Source organism: Vulpes vulpes, chromosome 13 (genome assembly GCF_048418805.1).
Source record: "Vulpes vulpes isolate BD-2025 chromosome 13, VulVul3, whole genome shotgun sequence".
Lineage (NCBI taxonomy): Eukaryota > Metazoa > Chordata > Mammalia > Carnivora > Canidae > Vulpes > Vulpes vulpes.
This window is the reverse complement of record NC_132792.1, coordinates 31,601,146-31,621,786: the sequence shown is the minus strand read 5'-3', so window position 1 is coordinate 31,621,786 and position 20,641 is coordinate 31,601,146. Positions and strand designations below refer to the sequence as shown.

Sequence of the window (20,641 nt, the reverse complement as noted above, 5' to 3'; positions counted from 1 at the left end):
CCCTCCGCCCTCCCCCAGTGTCTACAGACTGCATCTGGGCTTGTGGAGCATAAGCCATTGGCTTCTGCCTGGGGAGCAGGGGCAGAATGTGCTGCTCGCACTTAATGGAAATTTGGGGATGTCAGGCGAGGCGACTGCTCCACTACTAGGGAAAGAGGGGAGCAGTAGGACAGTGCCCATTATCCTGATCTCTAGCTCTTTCCACAAGGGAGTCCACCTTGATTTCTCCTGCACTTGCACTGCAGTTTCTGTTTGCCAGCCCCGGAGCAGCACTGGTGATATGCATCTCCAATATCCCCCAACCTAGAAAGCTCCTGGGATGGGCCATTTGTTGGGAGGCTCTAGTTATCATCTCATGGTTGCATTTGTCCTGGCTGCTGCCTGGGCCTCGTATGTGAAGCAAGGATGCGTTACCCCTTGAGACCAGGTCTGTGCTCAAAGGATGGTGCTCAGGAATGTTGGACCCCTTGACTCCCCCCAACAAAGCAGACAAGCAAGACTCTGGGCTGGGGACTGAGGGACTCTGCTGCCTCTGACATTTAACACACACACACACACACACACACACACACACACACACACACACGGAAAACAGGTGAGGCCACTGTGTATGCACCGCACAGCACGTGTTTGCTAGTGCATACAGGGCTGGTGGGAAAGCCTGGCCACTGCTGTTTCCCATGGCAACAGCTCAGATCTGCGTGAAAGCAGATAAGTGTGGGCTCAGGCTGGCTATGCAAGCTGCACAGGCTGTGTGGCTTCTCGGCTTGGACCACGGGCTCCTCATCACAAGCCCTGCTCCCTTCCCTGCTCCCTCCCACCCAGCCACACAGAAATGACTTTAATCCACAGCAGAGAAATGGGGGTCCTCAGGGATCTTCTCCCGTGGGCTCCAGCTGTACTGCTCCTACCCAGGGTGTGGTGCCAACTGTAGTTCAGGAGGAAAGGCAGGAACCTGGTAATTAGTCTTGGAATATTACTGTTGGTAGAAGCAAGAAGCAGGTACTCTGTTCTGGGGAGACAAGGCTGGGGAGTCAGACAATAAACGTTATTGGTAACAGAGGTGGAGGCGAAACAAAGAGAAATTGCAGGTGTAAGGGATCAGGTTTGCCTTTTAGGGGCTCCAGGAAGAGAGGGAGGGAACGGCTCCATCTAGGAAGCACAGAGAAAGGAATAAAGTTAGAGACCCTTGGGCAAAAATAAATATTCCCAAGGCATAGAGAAAAACCTTTATGCATGAGACTGAAAACTGGCCTCCAGCATGATTTTAAATGTCCCAGGGGATAAAAAAGAAGGAAAGGCAATTCAGACAGTGGAAAAGAGGAAGCATGAGGGAAGGAGGGGTGCAGAGCAGAGAGGAGGAAGCAATGAGGAATACAGAGACCAAGGTTTTCAAACTGCCAGTCAGTGGTCCAAAACCAGTCAGAGTATTTAAAAATCCATTTGAGCCAAGTTTGTTGTTGTTTTTTAAACAATAGGGAGATGTCACCCTCCAAAATCTAGATTTCTCGCTTCTTTTGAAAAAAAAAAAAAAATCAGAAAATGTGGCCACTCTGGGTCTCCATACAGCCTTGCAGTAAATCTGCTGGGATGGAGGCTGCTATCCCTATAACTGAACCTGAAGCCTGGGCTCTCCAGGCCCCAAGACCCACTGACCATTCCTCTACACCCCTTACCCTAAGAAGTACCCGTACCTTCTGATTTCCTTTATTCTTGATGCTGCTTGTTTGACACTTGTAGCTATTTAAAAGCTGAGTAGCTGAGTGCTGCCCACACTGACCTGATTTTCCAGCACAGGACAGCCCGACCTTGACTCTCAGGGCAATAGAGAGTGTGGGCACCAGCACTGAATGTATCTCTTGGCTCCCTGGTCCTGGGAGAGAGGGCTTTCTGAGTTGAGAATGAGGGCCCGGTGGCCCAGATCTCAGACCAGGAAGCCTGACACCAAATGGACTGGATTAAGGGATGAGTAAGTCTGAGCCTGATGCTGGCTGGAATACTGGCTGGAATATGAAGCAGGACAGAGCTGAGCAGAAGGGTGAGCCTAGGGAAAAGAGATCCACAGTCAGCTCTGGAGGGCTCAAAGGGCTGTGCTGGCAGAGGGTGGGGGGCACCAGATGCAGATGGCAGTGCGAGGAGAGCTTATGCCAGCATTGTTAAATCCACATTTCAGGATGCATGCATGATTGGGACTCTGGGCATATATTCCAAACAAATGTAGAAGCTGCTGCCTTTGAAGATCATTTCAAGAAAGTCTGGAAAGCTGCTCATCCTGAACCCTCAGTGCCACTTAAATGTGGGTTAGATTCCTGGCTCCTCCACTTGTTAGCTGTGTGACCCCGGTGGAGTTATTGGATCTCTCTGAGCTTCAGTTCCCTCATCTAAAATATATAGATATAGCAATATCTATATCTAGAGCTGTGAAGATTAGAAATCATGAACATCAGATGCTAAAACAGTGGCCAGGCACTTGGTTTACAAATTGATAGCTATTACCTATTGTTATCAGATTGCTAAGTCTCGGAGACACAGACTATAGTTTGTCCACTTTTCTATTTTTTTTTTTCACTTTTCTAATTATGTGTTTGCCTGAAGGTAAATTTGGTATGTGGGGAATTTTAACTCCATTACCTTGGTAAGGATTTTTTTTTTAAAGATTTTATTTATTCATGGGAGACACATACACACACACACACACGGGGGGGGGGGGGCAGAGACATAGGCAGAGGGAGAAGGAGGCCCCATGCAGGGAGCCCGATGTGGGACTCGATCCCAGGACCCCGGAATCACGCCCTGAGCTGAAGGCAGATGCTCAACCACTGAGCCACCCAGGTGTCCCTGGTAAGGATTTAAAAACAGGGTTCATGAAAAGTCAGAGATGAGATGTTGATGTGACAGGAAAAGTGAAGAACTGGGGTCTCACCCCTAGTTCTGTCTCCAATGCTAAGACAGCCTGAGTGAGTCCCTTAGCCTCTTTGGATTTTTGTTTCTTCATCTGTGGAAACTGGCTGGCTAGGTGTCAATCCTCTAGAGCTGCAGAGCTGTGCTGTTCAACACGATGATACCAGCCACATGTGACTTGTTAAATTTGAATTAATTAAAATTAAATAACGTTAAAAATTCAACTCAGCCACATTGGCTCTATTTCAAGTGCTCAATCATTGCATACGGCTAGCACTGACTGTGTTGGACAGCTCGGATATAGAACATTTTCATCATCACAGGAAGTGCCATCACACAGGGCTGAATTCAAGAGCTCACTAACCAATGTGTCTGGTCCTGAGATGAGCAGCATCAGCTACCTGGGAACTTGTCAGAAAGGCAAAGTCTCAGGGGCCACCCTAGACCTTTAGAATTAAAATATGCATTTTCTTTTAAAGATTTTATTTATTTATTTATTCATGACAAACAGAGAGAGAGAGAGAGGCAGAGACATAGGCAGAGGGAGAAGCAGGCTCCCTGCGGGGAGCCTGATGCAGGACTCAATCCCGGGACTCCAGGGTCACAACCTGAGCCAAAGGCAGATGCTTAACGGCTGAGCCACCCAGGTGCCCCCCAAATCTACATTTTAACGAGGTTCGCCCAATGATCACATACTTAAGTTTAAGAAAGCTCTGATCTACAAGATTCATTTTCACACTAAAAATAAAATTTAGAGATCTGGGTATCTGCTTGACAAAGTCTTTGGGAAAGAAAGAAGCAATTGGCTTGTCCAAGTCCTGACTCACTGATCTGCCTCAAAGGAAAGAATTGAGGCCATCTGAGGAAAGTTCGGCAGGACAATCGTTACCTCTGCAGGAGAGGGGGAAGGAAGTCGGCAGCCATCTAAAGGGGACACGGAAACAGTGCTGGGAAGGCCATGAATCCAGCTCCTGTTTCTATGCCTCCTGTGAACTTGAGGGCGTTCAGTCCTTGCCTGAAGACTTTCAGAAAATGGAAGTTCTCAATTTTTTTGTGTGTGTGTGGCAGCAAAAAAATAAGAAATGGGCTGCATTTACTGAACACTTTCTGCTGGGTGGTCTTAAGAGGCTTGCTAAAGCTCCCCTTGTCAAACCTCACCAGGAAGTAGGTTACGCAGATCATATATTCAAGTAGGGAAAATGCAAAACAGATTAGAGAAGAAATCAAGCCCATGTTCAACAGAGACAGGAAGGGCAGACTAACCACCAGCCTCTGGGCAGGTGACCCAAAGCCCTACTCTGTGGCTTGAGCTATAAAATAGGACAGAATATAAAACTGGTGCAGCCACTATGGAAAACAGTATGGAGGTTCCTCAAGAAGGTAAAATTAGAGCTACCCTAAGACCCAGCCATTGTACCACTAGGTATTTATCCAAAGGATACAAACATAGTGTTTCAAAGGGACACCTGATCCCCAATGTTTATAGTAGAAATGTCCACAAGAGCCAAACTATGGAAAGAGCCCAGATATCCATTGATTGATGAATGAATTAAGAAGATGCAGTATATGGACACAATGGAATATTACCTAGCCATCAAAAAAAATGAAATCTTGCCATTTACATGGATGGAACTGGAGGGTATCATGCTAAGCAAAATAAGGCAGCCAGAAAAAGAAAAATACCATGTGATTTCACTCATGTGTGGAATTTAAGAAACAAAACTGATGAACATAGGGGAAGGGAAGGAAAAATAAAATAAGATGAAAGCAGAGAGGAAGGAAAACCATAAGAGACTCTTAACTCTAGGGAACAAACTGAGAGTTGCTAGAGGGGAGGTAAATTGGGGAGATGGGGTAACTGGGTGATGGGCATTAAGGAGTGCATGTGATGTGAATAGCACTGGGTGTTGTTTGCAATGAGTCACTAAATTCTACCTCTGAAAATAAAATTAAAAAAAAAAAAAGAAATCAGTAAAATAGAAGAAGATGCATTCAGTCCTCTAGCTGCAGAAAGTTCCAGTGTCTTTTGGTGACATGCTGTTTTCAGTACAAAAAGAAGGAGAATAATATTAGATCTGTTGCTCATTAAGAAAACATGTGGCTCTTACAGGACAAAATTGCAGCAATATATCTTATTTAATTGATATTAGTTTTTATTGCCCAATACAGTTTTAATGTGTCCATAAATCTGTTTCTTACATTCAGAGAAATATCTGTATTAAGAACACACTGTGCAAATATGAAGGCAAGAGAAGGGAAATATGAATCCAAAATACATATTATTAAATAATTTTTTAGGAAGCAAGCAAAATGGTGCCTCATAGAGGATTGGGGGTGAGGGGGAACCCAGCTGGGATTTCTGATTTGCTTTAGAGAAAAATCTGCTGATTTGAGACACAGCCTCACATGGCCAACTATCTTGATGCAGGGGAACAACATGATAGAAGTGGGTTTGTGATATACAGGTGAGCTCTTAAGTAGCCACTGGCAGAAAGTGTGACGGGTTTCCAGCAGAGACACGCTGGGCTGAGTGTCCTGTCACATAACCTGGAGTGGTGGAATTGGCCATGCTACAGGGGGCAGGGAGCTGGCCCAGGGGGCCGGGGGACTGGGTCTGAATTCCACTGTACCACCAATTGTTCGATTGCTGAAGATTTCAGTGAGCCCTCTGAGCCTCAGTTTCTGTATGAAATGCAAAGAGCATTGGTTTCCAGAGGCTTGCAGGAGGATGCAGGGAGATGCTTTATATAAAGTGAACAGAATAGGCAGTTAATACCTATGAGTGGATCATGTAGTCAAATAATGGTTTGGGGTCAAATCCAAAGCTGTGACAAAGTGAAGGGGGCCAATGTGCAGCTCGGATGTAGGGTGTCCTCCTGCGGCTCACCTCTGGCTGCTGCTGTCCTCTTGGCCAGGCCACGAAGCACTTCTGACTCGGGCTGGCAGTGCTGGGGAAGGGTCAGGAGTTCAGGAGCCCTTTGGTGATTTCCAGGGGTCAGAGTGGACTGGGAGTGGGGTTAGTGAGTGGAGCACAGCCGACCTCTAAACCAACCTCAGACTCTAAAAGGAGGCAGGCATGTAGGAAGAAAGAGCTATTCTATGTTCCTTCCTGGTCCCTGTTCCAATGGCGATCCCAATTCCCCCTCCGGATAAAGTTGAGAACATCCTCTTATGTGGGATTCTGCATCTCCCATGAAGCCAGTCAGTCCCACATGGAAAGGACCCTTCTTCAACAGTTGCTGGGGCAGGAGCAGAGAGAGAGAGGGAAAAGCAGGCTCCCCACTGAGTAGGGAGACTGACACGGGGCTCGATCCCAGGACTTTGGGATCATGACCTGAACCAAAGACAGATGCTTAACCGACTCAGCCACCAGGTGCCCCTCCAGATCTCTTTCTGTGCTGAGCATCTCCACCCTCTATGTTATTGCAGGAGAAGCATCCACAGGTTTGTTCCTTACCTGCCCATTTCCCTGTCACATTAACCTCATTCAGCCTGAACACAAAAAGAATCATTTCTTCACCGTGAGTTGCTCAGTGCATGCCTACTAGCCAGGGCCTGGACACCTCTCACACACCGGGTTTCATCCGATGTCTCAAACAGTGGCCAGCTGCTCCAGAAATCCAGCCCCATCATATCTGATGTGAGGAGGGATGCATTTGACTGTGTTTAAAAACTGATCAATGTCTTCATTAACATCCCATGCATATGCTATAATGCTCATTAGATATTTTCATGCTAATCAAGAGAGACACATCTCTGAGTGCATGACTGACAGGGTGGTAGCAGCCCCATAGCACCTTTGTTTTAATTATGCCACATCTGGGGAAAAAGAAAGGATGATTAACTCAGTGACAAAATATTCTTATTTCCCTTTCAAGATCCTCGGGAGAGAATTGCCCTCAGAGTGTAGGAGCGGGCTGGAGAGGTGTGGGCAGGATGCAACTGTTTCAAAGCAGAGATGTGACGGCTTCAGCCCAGTGCCACGTTTAAGTTTGAATGCCCTTGGTATGCTTTCTGGTTGGCAAAATTAGAGCACAAGAAAATAGATGACTATCAAAAAGTGATCTTACATAATGTCGCGTATTGAAATTTCAGCCTATCCATCAGCTGAGAGTTTATTTCAATTATTAAGATCCGTGATACAATATTGCTGCTTTTATCCATTAACAATCCCTGCCTAATAAAGCAGCACAGAATCCAGTGGCTTAAAATAAATATTTATTATACTAAAGTATCTGATCAGCTGGTGGGCTGGCTGGTGACTGGCTGGTCTAGGATGGCCTCCTTCAGGTGTCTGGCAGCTGGCTGGCCATTGGCTGGTTATTGGTTGATGCAACTGACTAGCCATGTGCCTTTGTCATCCAGCAGCCCAACCTGGTGTGATAGATTGAATAATGTTCCCCCAGCCCCAAGATGCACAATGTCCTAATATGAAAAACCTGTTAGTATATTATCTCACATAGTGATAGAGACCCTATATACCGGATTAAGAACCTTGAGATGGGGAGATATCCTGGGTTAATGGAGTGGGCCCAATATAATTGCAAAGATCCTTACAAAGGGAGGCATTCTGATTCTAGGATCGGAATCCTAGAAGATAGAAGGATGGAAGCAGAGGTCCCAGAAAAAAAGGTGCAACATTGGTGGCTTTGAGATGGAGGAGGAGTCCATGAGCCCAGAACTGTAAGAGAATAAATATGTGTTTCTATAAGCCATTAAGCTTGTGGCAGTTTGTGACAGCAGCAGTAGGAGACTAACACACCCAGATTTGTTAAAAAGTTAGTAGTAGGGTTCCTGGAGAGAAGCAGGGGTGAATCATAGTCTCAGGATTCGCACACTGTCACCTCTGCCACTTTCTGTCATCACTTCTGTCACAAAGACATCATAGAACCATTACAAATTCAAGGGTTGGAGAAATATGACCTACCTCTTGATGGGAGAAGCTAAAAATGTCACATTGGAAAGGGTGTGGAGATAGAGATCGGTAAAGAAGTATGACCATTTTTTGCTGCCAAGCTATGACCATGCCCTTTACAAAGTGATAGAGGACATTCAAAAACAACGCCTTGACCCTGGTTTCTCTTTTATTTCCAGGGACACAGGGAGCATGGGTGTCTGGACCTCAGGCATTGGCATCTGCCTAAGTCTTTGGGGGTCATATGTGTCTCCAAGAAGCTCTGCATGGATGGACTTTATCCAACATTTGGGAGTTTGCTGTTTTGTTGCTTTCATTTCAGCGGGCCTCCTCTCTCTGGCCTTTTCCTGGTTTCGATCCTCATTCATAGTCTTTGGCACCTCTTGGGTGATCACTTGTGCTTTGCTCTGCTGCTCCAAGCATGCACGATGTTTTATTTTTCTCCTCTTCCTCTCTTGTGGTCTGCGGGAAGGCAGGAATGCTTTGATTGCAGCTGGCACAGGGATAGTAATCTTTGGACACGTGGAAAATATTTTTCACAACTTCAAAGGTCTCTTGGACAGTATGACTTGCAACCTAAGGGCAAAGAGCTTTTCCATACATTTTCCACTTTTGAAAAAATATATTGAAGCAATTCAGTGGATTTATGGGCTTGCCACTCACCCAAGTCTATTTGATGACCTTATTTCTTGGAACCAGACGCTGGCAGTCTCTCTGTTCAGTCCCAGTCAAGGCCTGGAGGCCCAGCTAAACGACACAAAAGGCAAAGTCCTGGGTGTCTTGTATCAGATGGTGACGGCATCAGAAGTATTGTCCTCCCTGGGACGGCAGCTACTTGCCCTAGCAGGGCTTTTGCTGGTACTCCTTGGCACTGGCCTCTTCATGAAGCGATTTTTGGACCCTTGTGGTTGGAAGTTTGAGAACATCTTCATCACCAAACAATTTGTTCGCTTCGATGAAATGGAGAGGCAGCTGCAGAGGCCCTGTGTCCTTCCGCTGAATAAGAGGGAAAGGAAGAAATACGTGGTCGTCCCGTCTTTCTGGTTGTCTCCTAAAGAAAGGAAAAACCTGGGGCTGTTTTTCCTCCCCATACTCACCCACCTCTATGTCTGGGTGCTGTTTGCAGCCATAGATTATCTGCTATATCGGCTCATTTTCTCCGTGAGCAAACATTTCCAAAGCTTGCCAGGGCTCGAGGTCCACCTGAAACTGTACAGAGAGGTAGGCACACAGGCACTCCTGGCCGTGTCCCGGCTGTTTGCTGGGTTGTATTAAAAAAGACCATGAACCTCCCAAGGCAGGGCAGTGTCTCATTCATCTCCGGGTCCCCAGGATGGCACAGCACCTGGCACGTGGAAGGAACCCAATAACTGTCCGTTACATTGAAATGAAGCCCTACCGTTGTTAGAGGCTGATCTCATCCTGAACATCTTTGATCACTGTTTCGGATTCCTGGGGCTGCAGTAACAAATTAACACACACGGGGCAATTCAAAACAACAAAAATGTATTCTGTTATCATTCTGGGGGTAAGAAGTCCAAAATCAGTCTCGCTGGGCTGAAATCAAGCATTGGCAGGGCCACACTCACTTCGGACTCTAGGGGACTCCAGCTTGGCTTCTTCCAGCTCCTGGTGGTTTGTCGGCTCTCCCTGGCTTGTGGCTGCACCCATCACCATCATTTCTGTCTTCACATGGTCTTGTCCTCCATATGTGTAAAATCTCTCTCTGCTTCTGTCTTAAAGGATGACTGTGATTATGTCCGGGCTCACCGGAATAATCAGGGTAAATTCTCCATCTCAAGGTCCTTGACTTAGTCATTTCTGCCAAGTCCTTTTTTTTCCAGATAAAGTAACATTTCTAGATTTCCTGCATTAGGATCTTATATCTTGGCGGTGAGGGAGGGGGCATTTTTTAGCTTTCTCCAGTCAGCAAACACTGAAATGAAGGAATAGATGTCTCTGATGTGGCACATGAAGCTGGTTCTCAGCCAAGAGTACCTGGCGTAACCCTAAGGTCCTTCTTCCTCTCTCCCTGGTACCTATGCAAATTGACTTTGAGCACCTTCTGTGAATGAGAACTTTTCTTTGCATCTTGAGCCTTCACACAGCATAGAAGGCCTCCCAATGCATCAGCATAGCGTTTAAGAGACTGGTCACTGAAAAAAAAGGGGGTGGCTGCTAAGTAGCCAAATGTTTCTAGTGCTAGCACTGGTACTAGTGCTGGTCTTAGTACACAGTAACACCCACTAAAACAATGAAAACAGCTACCTTGTTTTTTTTAGGTCAGTGGTTCTCAACCAAAGGTGTGCTTTAAGCACTTCCTGGGATGGACACAGAGTCTCAGGCCTCAATTTACAGAGAATCTGTCTTAAAAAGGAGAGTACCTTTAATGAGCTCTCCATGTGATTTCAGAGTAGGTAGTCCACAGATCACACTTTGAGATACTCAGGCGCCGAAAAGCAAGGGCCTTCTCAACCAGTGGTTCTGTACCGTGGCTGCACAGCATCATCGCCGTCAACCCAAGCAAGGGAACAAACACCCCAGGAACCAGATTTAAATGGATTGGGGTGAGCCGGGTTGGAGGGGGGTTGGGTTTAGAAACTCTCCAAGTAATTCAGATGTGTGGCCACAATGGAGAAACACTGATCTAAAGTCCACTCAAAAGAATGGAGCTGAAGGCCACTGGATGGATCTTTGACAGTCACCATTAGTCAAGACAGTGTGTTTCTCTGAGCTGGTGCCCCCCAAGTCTCAGGGAATCTGCCTTCCTCTCCTCTGTTCTTGCTCCTATTGGCAGCTGTGTCCTCAACCAAGAACACCACGGTTTTCATGCATCTTGTTTTCTCTCTTTTCCATTCTTCTCTGGGGACGTTTGTGATTATGTGAGCATCTCAGAGAATGTGGATATTGTCAGATATTGTCTTGATTTTATTAAAACCCAGAGGTGGTGAAGCTGAGCTAAGTGGGATGTGTGTGTGCATGCATGTGTGTGCATGCATGTGTGTGCCTGGTGTGTGAGTGGGTGTGTGGGTGTTGTGCATGCTGGGGTGGAGTGCGCTAGCCTGGGCTGGTGAGAACACCCACAGCTGTCTGCACACGTCTGATTTTCCCTTGCTTTTGTCAAGCTACAGTAGGGGAACTCTTAGAAGGAAGTGGCAGAAAGGGTGTTTGCAAGCCCTCCTCTGAAGCCCCACTTTCCATTGCTCTTTATCTGGGCATGGGGTCCTCCTGTAGCACTACACTTTCCTCCCCAATTCTTCTGGCTCAGCAGGTAGGTGGGCTCAGCCCCTCTAATCCTGGGCTGTTTCTACAAGATGATTACCCCAAACACTCTGCTGCCCCTGAGGAATTCAGTTAAGTACAAGATACCGGGTTGCTCTAGATATCTGGAGCAGGGAGGGGGATAAGGGGAGCAGGGTTTTTTTTTTCTTTTTTCTTAAATTTTATTTATTTATTTGAGAGAAAGAGAATATGAGAACACAAGTTGTAGAGAGGGAGAAGCTGGATTCCTATCATGCAGAGAGCCCGACACGGGGGTCCACCCCAAGACCCTGGGATCATGACCTGAACCAAAGGCAGCCACTTAACCGACTGGGCCACCAGGTGCCCTGCCCGGGAGCAGTGTTTTAGGTGAAAGCCAAACTAGATTGTCAGACATGCCTGATCTTAGGGCTGGCAGGTAAAAGGGCCTCTCCCTTCCTGTCCTCCAACCCATTCTCCTTTCTCTTCTTTCCTCGGTCAAGTCTTCCTCTCCTCCCTTCTCTTTTTCTTCTCTCTCATTTATTTCTCTCTCAGCCAATACCCCATGCCTGTTTTGTGAATTCTCACCATTTTAGACAGAAGGAGAAAAAAAGCAAGATCTGCCTTCCAAAAAAAGCCCAGAAGCTTTCAGTGACAATGTCTTGACAAATACATTTTTGGGCGTCACTGGGTCCTGGGGATGCAAAGATGTCTAAGCTTTGCCACCTGCCACGGCACGCTCACATCCTGGTGGGGGAGGCTGCCACGTGCTCCTATAGTGACAGCAGAGCAGTGGGAGCTGGGGCACATGTGGGTATGAGACCGCTATGGGGCTCCTCTCAAGCTTTCTCCCGTCATGCCTGCCCTTACCCCAGCATCCCCTTAGAGGCTCCTGGTCCCTCCATTGCCACAGGTTTGCAAAGGAGAGGTCCAGCAGGGAGAGAAATATCACCTCAAAGTTTGCCAGTATTTCTCTCCCATTCTCATATGATTTTAAGTAAGTGTTTTATGCAAAGAAGAGATAAGGGAAATGACCCAAAGTGAGCTAGCTGGATGGGTGGACATTGTAAGTAAAAATAGCATGGTTACTGAGCACCTCCTTGTGCATAGCATTTGTCTGCATTAACTTCTCAGGACTGTCTGATAGCAGAGCGGGTCCTCGGTCCATTACTCAATGCTGTCTTGGCAAATTGTTTACTTAGGAGAGGTAAACACGTTTTAAAACATCAGGGTACCATTTAGAATATTGCTCAGCATTTTGAGAGAATTCATTTGTCTCCCACATTACCCTCTACCAAACCTGTACAAAAATGTTGACTCAATCTTTATGAAGCCCTGACTCCCAATTGCAAAATCCTCAGTTAGATTCCCAGACTAACTAATTTCTTCCCAGACCATACACCCGCTGCTTTTTTATTGCAGGATTTCTCATCACTGAGTCAGTTGATGTGCTTGTTTCTTCAACAGTATTAAAGAGAGAGCATGCCTTTCGCTCTGGGAACTGAAATCTCTCTATTTAATTGTAGGCGAGCCATCTTTTTAATAGGAGAAAAGGAGAGGCAACACAAATGCTTTTGGTTGCTTAGGTACAGGGCTGGGGAAATGATAGATTTGACTTGACGTTTGGAGAGAGGCCTGGATCTGAAGTGTCCAGAGTCTTCGCAGGTACTGGGGTAGATCAGTACCTGGTGCACTTTGTTCTCTAGGTGTGGCTGTGTTCTTCTGGAGAAGTCATTTCCTCTTCCTGGCCCCAGGGCTCTGGGGTGCAGCGGTGATAATAACTTACTAAGGACTCCCAGCTGTAAGGTTAATGCTCCATCCCCAACATGCTTAATTTACACTGGGAGTAGTTTATTCATGGGCAAGATCTGGCCCATTAATTCCTGTTTTACCAAATTAGAAAACAAATCCATGGGGAGATGAAATGACTTTCTCAGGTCAGGGAAAGCAAAGGGCTGAATCAGCACGTGCTGCTCTTGCAGGTGGCTTGGCTGGAGGGGCTCAATGTCATCCTCTGTCCTCTGTGTCAGTCCACTGAGGGCAACTGGTTTGTCCTCTTGCCTTCAAGCAGAAAGGAGCATTTTCCACCCGAGCATCCAGGAGAAATGGGAAAATGTCCTGTTTGAGATGTCTACAGATAGGATTTAAAGCCACCTTCAGCAAATACTGTTCTTACTATCCTTACACTAAGAATAATTCCCCATCTCCAATGTCTAGAAGGTTGACTTAGAACATAATTTAATGCTTCCACCTCTTTGTGACCTTGTGGTCTGCCGTCAGAGTACTTGTCAAGATGGGGAGATACAACCGGGTCTATGTTTCTAAAATCTTCTCCTCTAGTTGAGCTAAAATCATCCTTCATCTTTCCCACATGTCCTACAGTATAGAGACAGGTGTTCCATAAAACTGGGGTATGTGGTCAAATTTGCAGGCTAAACTTGAATGGATTTCTTTGACATCTTTGGCAGAAACTTCAACAGTCTCATGAGCATCCCGACTCTGCAAAGAAAGGACAGAGTAGACAAAAGTATCGTATCCCTTTCTCTCAAAGGAATCTATATTTCCCACCAACGCACTTTGGAAAAACTCTGCAATAACTTCAAATAAGGCCTCGGCCCTTCTCTTTATCCTAACCATAGCACACAGGAGTTGCCGTAGCTGCAACTTGTTGCAGCTCCTGCATGTTTTCAGATCAATGCTATGCCCTGTAGGGCCGGACTGAGAAAGACCAGTGCGGCAGGCAACAGTGGCATGAATTTTAAAGATTTTATTCTTCCATTTTAGGAGCAAGAAACTCAAGACATCATCCGTGATTCTCCTTTTAACATATCTCTGTTCGAACCAACCTGCATCCCTGCACCAAAGCTCCTTCTGTCGAAGACCTGGATTCCTCTCAGCATTATTCTTGGGACACTAGTGGTGCTGGGCCTGCTGTCCTCCATCCTGACACAACTTAAAATCCTGGTGTCGGCCTCCTTCTACCCCAGCGTGCAGGAGAGGCGCATCCGATACCTGCATGGGAAGCTACTGAAGAAAAGATCAAAGCAGGCAGTGGAAGGAGGGAACAGTAAACAGCATCTCTATTTTACAAAGGCAAGGCCAGGTTGCGGGTGTAACCTGTCATAAAAGAGATTTTGAGTTTAAAGGACAAGTGGACTTTGAAAGCACTCTTCAACTTCACGTTAGGGCTTCCGTCCCTAGTAACAGATGGGGCGTGGGGGGGAGAAGATGAACAATGTGCGTGTCTAAGGCTCTTAGCTTCATGATTTTGAATGCTGGTCTGGGTGATTCTACAAGCTATTTTTCAAAACCCTGATTTCAAGTGGGCATGTTCAGCCATAGTAGAGAGGCTTGTGGGAAGACCTGGGGCCTATTAAGAGTTATTTATCACACCAAAGACAAATAAATAAGAGAGGGAACTGTCTATTACAGCCTGGTAAACTTCAAAGAACTTGTTCATTCTCCACCATTAAAATAGAAGTATGGTGTATATATAGATGATGATGATGATGGTTTTATATATTAAAAACATGCATATTTATATGCATATATGGTCACATAATAACTTCCTACACATAAAGTGAATGCTTGTCAAATATTTCATTTAACTAATTAACTAATGAGGGAACAGTTAGAAATTCCAACCAATTCAAAGAATAATTCAAAGCACACACATATATAAGCCATCAGGAACACCAGAATGAATGAGCTTACTGGATGCAAAGCTGGCTTCTGCCACAAGGTGGATGGGCAAGTAATTGCACTCTATAGAGTGAAAGTTATTTTCATGTCCACGGACAGGAATCATTAGCATTGCTGCTATCAGCTCCCGACAACTCACAGAATCGGAAAAAAAGCTCATAAACAATGAAACACTAAGATAACCCACAAGGATAAAGTTTCTGGCCATTTTGAAGTCCTTTGCTTTCTCCTGATGCCAGCAGTCCCACGATGAAAAGCTTATGTCAGAGGCATTTGAAGTGACTCTAATGCTCATTCATCCATCATTTTGTCTCTTCAGATTCACTTCTGGCTTCCTGTACTGAAAATGATTAGGAAGAAGCAGGTGGGCAATGCAGAGGAAGACGATCCATGAGAGACTCCAAGGAGCTCCTCAGCCACACCACTGCGGCAGGTCTCCTCGGGTCCTCCAAGGCAGGTCCCTATTCCTGCCCACAGCAGAGAACTGTGTTCTGTGGTCCTTCAGGGGTTTGTTCGCAGGCCAAACCACTTTTCTTCATAAGGCCAAAGGGCTATCAGGTAAATGGCTTTGTCATCTGTCTTCCAAACAAGGCACATGATCTGGACTGCATCACAGTGTAGCAGGAAATTATAACCAGACCCCTGGAGGATGAGTCTCAGCACAGAGTAATATTCAAAGGGGGAAAAAAAAAAAACAGAGCAAAAATTGGAAAAAATAAAAATCTCTACTGTAGGCTTACAGGCAAATGCCAAGGAGAATATACACGTATAATGCCAGGAAAATATCCTTAAACTCTTCTGTCCCTTCTCTGCCCTTTTAAATATCTTTCATAGCTATTCTCTACCCCCAGAACTGTCTCTCCCTTCCCTGTGTCCTTATTCAAACACCAAAGACATTTCTGGAAATCCATATCTAGCAGCTCCTAATTTCTCTTCACCACTACCTCAGCTCCTACCCTCTTCTTTCCTGAACCACTTTTGTTTTTATTTCTTCTACTAAATCCTCTACCTGGTATTTATGACAAGGTTGCCTAGGGATCACATGTATCCAAACCACAGGAAATGCTTGTTAAAGTGACCATCCTGGGCCACTTTCTACCATGCTCAGTGTAGACTACATAGTCTAGGGGCCTATTTCCCTTAAACTCCAAATACCCAGTAGGGAGAAAAACCTCTTCAAATATTGATTCCATTATCCTGAAATCCCCTGAATGAAACAGAAATAGAATCGTTAAGTTTTTCTAATATTTTAACTTTGCACTTTGAAAACTCTTTAGACTTACAAAAAAGTTGCAAAATAGTACAAAGTTCCATTTACCCTTCATCCATCATCCCTAAGAACCAGCTAAACAACCTTGAAAAATGCATAATGTACAGAGCTTATTGAATTCATGCCCGTTGTTCTACTAATACTCTTTTTCTGGTCCTTGAGTCAATCCAGGCTCCCACAATGCATTTAGTTTCTCCCCCTCCTTCAGTTGAGGACTATTCTTCAGTCTCTCTTTTTCTTTAATGTTGACACTTTTGAAAAGTACGGTCAGTAATTTTGTAAAATGTTCTTCGACTTGAGTTTGCCTGATGTTTCCTTGTATAGTTCCTCCAGATGATGTATTTTTGGCAAGAATACTACAGACGGCATGATATGATCTTCTCAGTGTTCCCTTATACCAGGGGTCATGTGGTGTGGAGGTCTCATTACTGATGAGGTTACCTTTCATCATTTAGTTAAGATGGGGTCTGCCAGAGTTTTCCATGGTAAAGTTACTGCTTTTCCCTTTGTAATTACTGAGTACATTGTGGGGAAATATTTAGGTGATGCAAATATCCTGTTTCTCATATATTGTTAGCATCTGTCGACCCAGAACTAGGGTGTGGCCAAATAGTTATTTCCTTTTTTTTTTTTTTCATTTCATTTATTTATTCATGAGAGATGCAGGGACATAGGCAGAAGGAGAAGCAGGCTCCCTGTGGGAAGCCCGGTGCAGGACTCGATCCCAGGACCCCAGGATCATGGCCTGAGCCAAAAGGCAGATGCTCAACCATTGAGCTACCCAGGTGCCCCCAAATAGTGATTTTCTACTTCCATAATATCATCTGCATTTCTTCATTAGAATTTTACACTGTCTCCAGAAAGAAACATTGCCCCAAAGACCAAACTTTGTTTCAGGCGTGAGAGGAGGCATTTTACATATATGATCTCCTTTAGGTTTCACAACAATTCTGTGAGGTAGGCATTATTTCCTTTTAAAGATTGGAGGGCTCACCCTCAGAGACTCTGACTCAGCTGGCTGGGGCTGAGGCCTTCGCACTGGGTTGTTGAAAGCTCCCAGGTGATTTTAATGTGCAGCCAGGACTGAGAACCACAAGTCTAGGAAGTTTTACAGATTTGCAGGTCTTTCAGTTCAGGTATTTGTGAAATTTCTCTAACAGAGGAACCTCCATTAAAAATGTGTCTGGAAAAATGAAAAAAAAATAAAAAATAAAAAATAAAAATAAAAATGTGTCTGAAAAAAAAAATGTGTCTGATTCAGCATTTCCCAAAGTGTCTTCCTCAGACCATACCAGTCTCTCAATTGTTCCATAAAAAGAGTTACATGAATTAATAAATCCATACCATCTACCTTCTAACTTTGAAGATTCATACAGCATGTTGGCACAATTCAAAAACTTGCAAAACCCTATAATAAAGAAAACTCTTTAAATCTTATTTCACCTCAAATCATTAAACCATGGAATGATTTTATCTGCAATAATTATTAGCATCATCTAGGGCCAGTTCTGCAGTCCATACTCAGGCAAATGCTGATGTAATTGGCATGACTCCAACCAAAAAAGGATTTGAGAAGATGAAGATGCATTTGTAGTTTTGGTTGATTTAATTCAAATCATTCTAATGATTTCATACTTTGTTGTGTTTTCTAAATAAACAAATGTACATATATTAATAAATGGATACAATGCGTGAATGTTTGTATTCATTTTGCATTTATCCCTCCTACAGAGAAGGGATCTGGTCCATATTAACAGAGGCAAAGAATGAACTGCCAAATCTTTAGAAGGAATTGGATCCTTTTGTGCTTCTAAATTCTGTTAATTAACTAACCTACTTATCTACCTAACAGCATCAAACCAACAACTAGAATAAACTCTTAGGCCACGTAGAAGGTACTGGTGATGTCCAGACAGTTCACCTTGGTCTCTGCCTTTGGGATGCTTTCAGTCGAGTTGGGAAGACAGACATGTGCTTAGATAATAAATAACAATATACATTAGGTTTTGGTAAGTGCCAAGGGCACCATGGCCAGGATCTCTGCCCTGGCCTATTATGAATGCCTAGTTTACCCCTTGAAGTAAATGGGTCTTAATTCCCTTAAATCAAAATTACTTTTCTGAAGCAGCATAACCTCTGTTGTTTCCAATGCACTGTGACTTTGAACAGTTCATGAGACTTCTGGAGAGTGTCCTGTCTCTCTGTTAGGCATGTTTGCCCTTCCTTTGAAGTGCTTGTCCCTACTGTAAGGGCAGCCTGGCAAGGAGGTGCTGTCACAAAATGCAATTTGATCCTGAAAACAAGATTTAGACTTGCTCATTAAGGCTAGTCTAACTGGGATATAAAATGCTTATTTAATTACAGCTTATCTACTTTAGATTTAAATGAACAGTTAGTTAAATTTCTTGAGACATCTATTGTGAAATGTGCTCTGTTTATCTCTGGAGGTGGAAAGATACCGCCCAAGGTAATTTAATAGTGCTTCCTTTTTCACCTCTAATTTTAATGGCTTATAAAAGATATTACATTATTGCTGTCTCACCTCACGAATCCCAGCTTGGTGCCATATTTGTTACAATATTTTGAGTGTCATTCCGACGTCCTCATTGGCTTCGCATCTGTTATCTTTTGATGCTGAGATGCACTAATTCTCAACACTTTTACAGTAATAGATCTCATTTACTGTTCTTCTCGGCATGTTAAACATTGTGTTTCCTCTTTCTATTTGATATCTGCTGCTTTCTTGATGAGGACCTCATCAATACTATTTATAATATGGGATACATTAAAGTCTTCACACATCATATATTTTTGTCTTAACTCACCTAAGAGAAAGAAACAAACGCATCTCATCCTATGAAAGTAAAAACTAGCTTTCTCACCCAAAGTCATTCATAGTGAAAACACCATTAAGGTCAATTATTTTAGTTAACTTATACTATGGAAGAAAGGGGAACTGGTTAAGAAAACAGCTGTGGGCTGAACTTGGTTCTGTACATATACTTAAAAGCCTGTTTTATTAGGTTAATACAACCCCCACACAGCAGGGAGGAAAGATTTAAATTAACGGGTGGCTGAGACCGACAAACTTTCAGGGTTCAAAGTCTTTTTTGGTTTTAATCCCTAACAGTTGCAGTGACATTTCTAAAAGCAGAAAAGGAAAGAAAGATGAATAACAGGGTACAGGGGATATTAGCCTTTTATCATCTAAATTCTGGGTGTCTATAAACCTCACTTTTATAATCAAAAAACAGAGGAAATCAGAGTTGGATTTGTCATTTGAGAAATTTTAGGCAAATGCAAATGGAAAGTGCAAAAGGCAATGATAGAAATAAAAGTAAAACCAGCCAAGTCACTATGACAAAGGCAGAAAGTGTTTGCACTACTTTCCTGGATACTGAGGCATGTAAGGTCCCCCGCCCCCAGCCTTACTCAGCAAAGAGGAAGAACAACGTACCCACTGCCCACAGCATGGGGCTCAGGAAGAGGATGGGTTAGAGGACACAAGACACAAGAGAAAGGTTAGAGGCTAGAGGAAGACCAAGAGGAATTGTGACAAAGATACAGACTGTCCATCTGATCATTACCCAGAGCAGAGGTTCCCAAAGCTGGCTGGTCATCAGAATTGCCTCCAGAGGTTAAAGAAAAAGAAAAATTACAGGTTCTCAAATCTGAATTCAGATACACTGACTGGAGATTTGGGGGATGGTCCTGGGAGTCTGTATTCTAAGGGACTTCGTGGAGTGAAGCAGGGGTTCAGATGATTTGGCAAATTTGTGAACCACTGCTTTAGAGAACTATGGCAAGCTTTGGAGAGGATGAGTTACTGATTAAATAAAAACATGTCTACATGGTATCGATGTGATTGGTTGTGTGGGCGTACACTTGGAACTTCCATTCTACTGGTTACTGAACGAGCTATTAATCCATCAGGATTTTTCAATAATCCAAAATGTGAATTGTCAAAAAATACTTTGCTTTCACCTTCTGCAGCCCAACTCTCCATCCAAACAAAAACAAAACTGATGATGGTATCATAAACTCGATCATCTTAACTAGTCATTAACTACCAAACATAGTTTGGTACCCAATACTATGTCTTAATTAAACTCTCTCAAGTTAGGGGATACTATATCACATTTTTAAAAAATGAAAGTAACCTCAACTATGACAGTCATGGTACAGAAGAAAGAACAGATTTGGGGCCCCTGGGTGGCTCAGTGGGTTAAGCAGCTGCCTTCAGCTCAGGTCATGATTCCAGGGTCCTGGGATCAAGACCTACATTGGGCTCCCTACTCTGTGGGGAGGTGGCTTCTTCCTTCCCTCTGCTGCTGCTCCCCCTGCATTTGTGCTCTCTCTCTAATAAATAAATAAATAAATTTTTAAAAAGAAAACATTTTTAGAATGCAGAAGGCAGGATTCAAATCCTAGTTCTGTTAATTATTAGTGGCATCAATTTAAATGACTTAACTCTTATCTCTCTGAGCCTCAATGTTTTTATTTATAAAATGGGCTTAACATAGTAATCAGTAGCATCTTTCTAGAAATAAATGAAATGACATATATAATCTCCCCAAATTAGATAAATGTTAGCACTTTCTTCTTTCTCCTTT

General features: G+C 44.1%; 1 protein-coding gene and 1 long non-coding RNA gene across 2 annotated transcripts; one reads left to right on the top strand and one right to left on the bottom strand.

Annotated features, from left to right (window-relative positions):
* The first annotated feature begins 8,008 nt into the window (after positions 1–8,008).
* On the top strand, positions 8,009–14,265 carry DCSTAMP (dendrocyte expressed seven transmembrane protein). Its single transcript, XM_025994837.2, has 2 exons — positions 8,009–9,037; positions 13,841–14,265. Exons 1-2 carry the CDS (start codon positions 8,009–8,011, stop codon positions 14,180–14,182), a joined length of 1,371 nt encoding a protein of 456 aa, XP_025850622.1. The 3' UTR covers positions 14,183–14,265.
* LOC140595152 (uncharacterized) lies at positions 9,073–19,778 on the bottom strand. The gene is made up of 4 exons (XR_011996551.1): positions 19,616–19,778; positions 18,571–18,853; positions 13,903–14,083; positions 9,073–13,555 (listed from the first exon to the last, which is right to left on the bottom strand). It is a non-coding gene; the product is annotated as an uncharacterized lncRNA (long non-coding RNA).
* Positions 19,779–20,641: the final 863 nt, after the last annotated feature.

What these genes read in the sequence shown, in the direction of transcription:
- DCSTAMP (XM_025994837.2), top strand. Translation starts at nt 8,009, where the DNA reads ATGGGTGTCTGGACCTCAGGCATTGGCATCTGCCTAAGTCTTTGGGGG. An exon ending in ACCTGAAACTGTACAGAGAG is followed by an intron (nt 9,038 to 13,840) that starts GTAGGCACACAG and finishes CTTCCATTTTAG; the next exon opens with GAGCAAGAAACTCAAGACAT.